This window comes from Apaloderma vittatum, unplaced genomic scaffold (genome assembly GCF_000703405.1).
Source record: "Apaloderma vittatum isolate BGI_N311 unplaced genomic scaffold, ASM70340v1 scaffold41493, whole genome shotgun sequence".
Lineage (NCBI taxonomy): Eukaryota > Metazoa > Chordata > Aves > Trogoniformes > Trogonidae > Apaloderma > Apaloderma vittatum.
Window position 1 is genome coordinate 1,228 of NW_009709432.1, and position 689 is coordinate 1,916.

The 689-nt window shown below is 58.1% G+C and overlaps 1 protein-coding gene across 1 annotated transcript in view; it reads right to left on the reverse strand.

Annotated features, from left to right (window-relative positions):
- DOHH (deoxyhypusine hydroxylase/monooxygenase) overlaps window positions 1–578 on the reverse strand; it is a gene marked incomplete at its 3' end in the record, with an annotated part of 1,393 nt that extends 815 nt beyond the window's left edge. Inside the window, exon 1 of the mRNA XM_009866913.1 lies at window positions 308–578. Coding sequence (XP_009865215.1) covers window positions 308–578 — 271 coding nt within the window. The remainder of the gene's footprint in view (window positions 1–307) is intronic.
- Between the last annotated feature and the right edge of the window lie 111 nt (window positions 579–689).

Here is a 689-nt window from a genome sequence, read left to right on the forward strand (position 1 = left end):
ACGTGGATGATCTCTAAGGTCCCTTCCAGCCTGTGCCATTCTATGATATGATATGACTCTGCCGGATCATGCACGAAAGCCTCACTCCACTCTGAAGAGGAGACACAGGCCTTATTCTGACTGATCCTCAATGTGACATCCAGGCAGATAAACACGACAGGAGCCAGCCTGGCCAGTGGGAAGGGGAAGGATTGGCCAACCAGTCCAGTCAGGCCATGCGGTGAGGCAGTTACGTGCCTTGGGGTTTTTGCAAGCCACGATGCTCAAGCTAGAACAGGTCACTTCCCCACAACGGCTGCTTGCTGACCCCCCCTCGTCCCTCCCCAAGGATGGCCAGTGTCCTCCAACACCTGGATGAGCACGGGGATGGCCGCTTCATCCTGCATCTGCCCCAGGCAGTAGGCCAGCTCATGTTTTAGCAACGCAGAATCATCCCCAAAAGCCCGGCTGATCCAGTCCACGGCCGCACGGCCTCCCAGGTTACGTAGGGTAAAGAGAGCCCGGAACCGGACAGGTAAAGGCTTGGTCGCATCCACCAGCGTCCGACCGATGGCTTCCACCTCCTCCTCTGTCACCATGGCGCCGGGGAAAGAGGGATCTGGTCACACTCAAGGATCCGGTCGCTCTTCAGGCCTCCGGTGGGGTCACGCTGCTGCACATAGAGAATGAAATCAGGGCTGGGGAGGCTT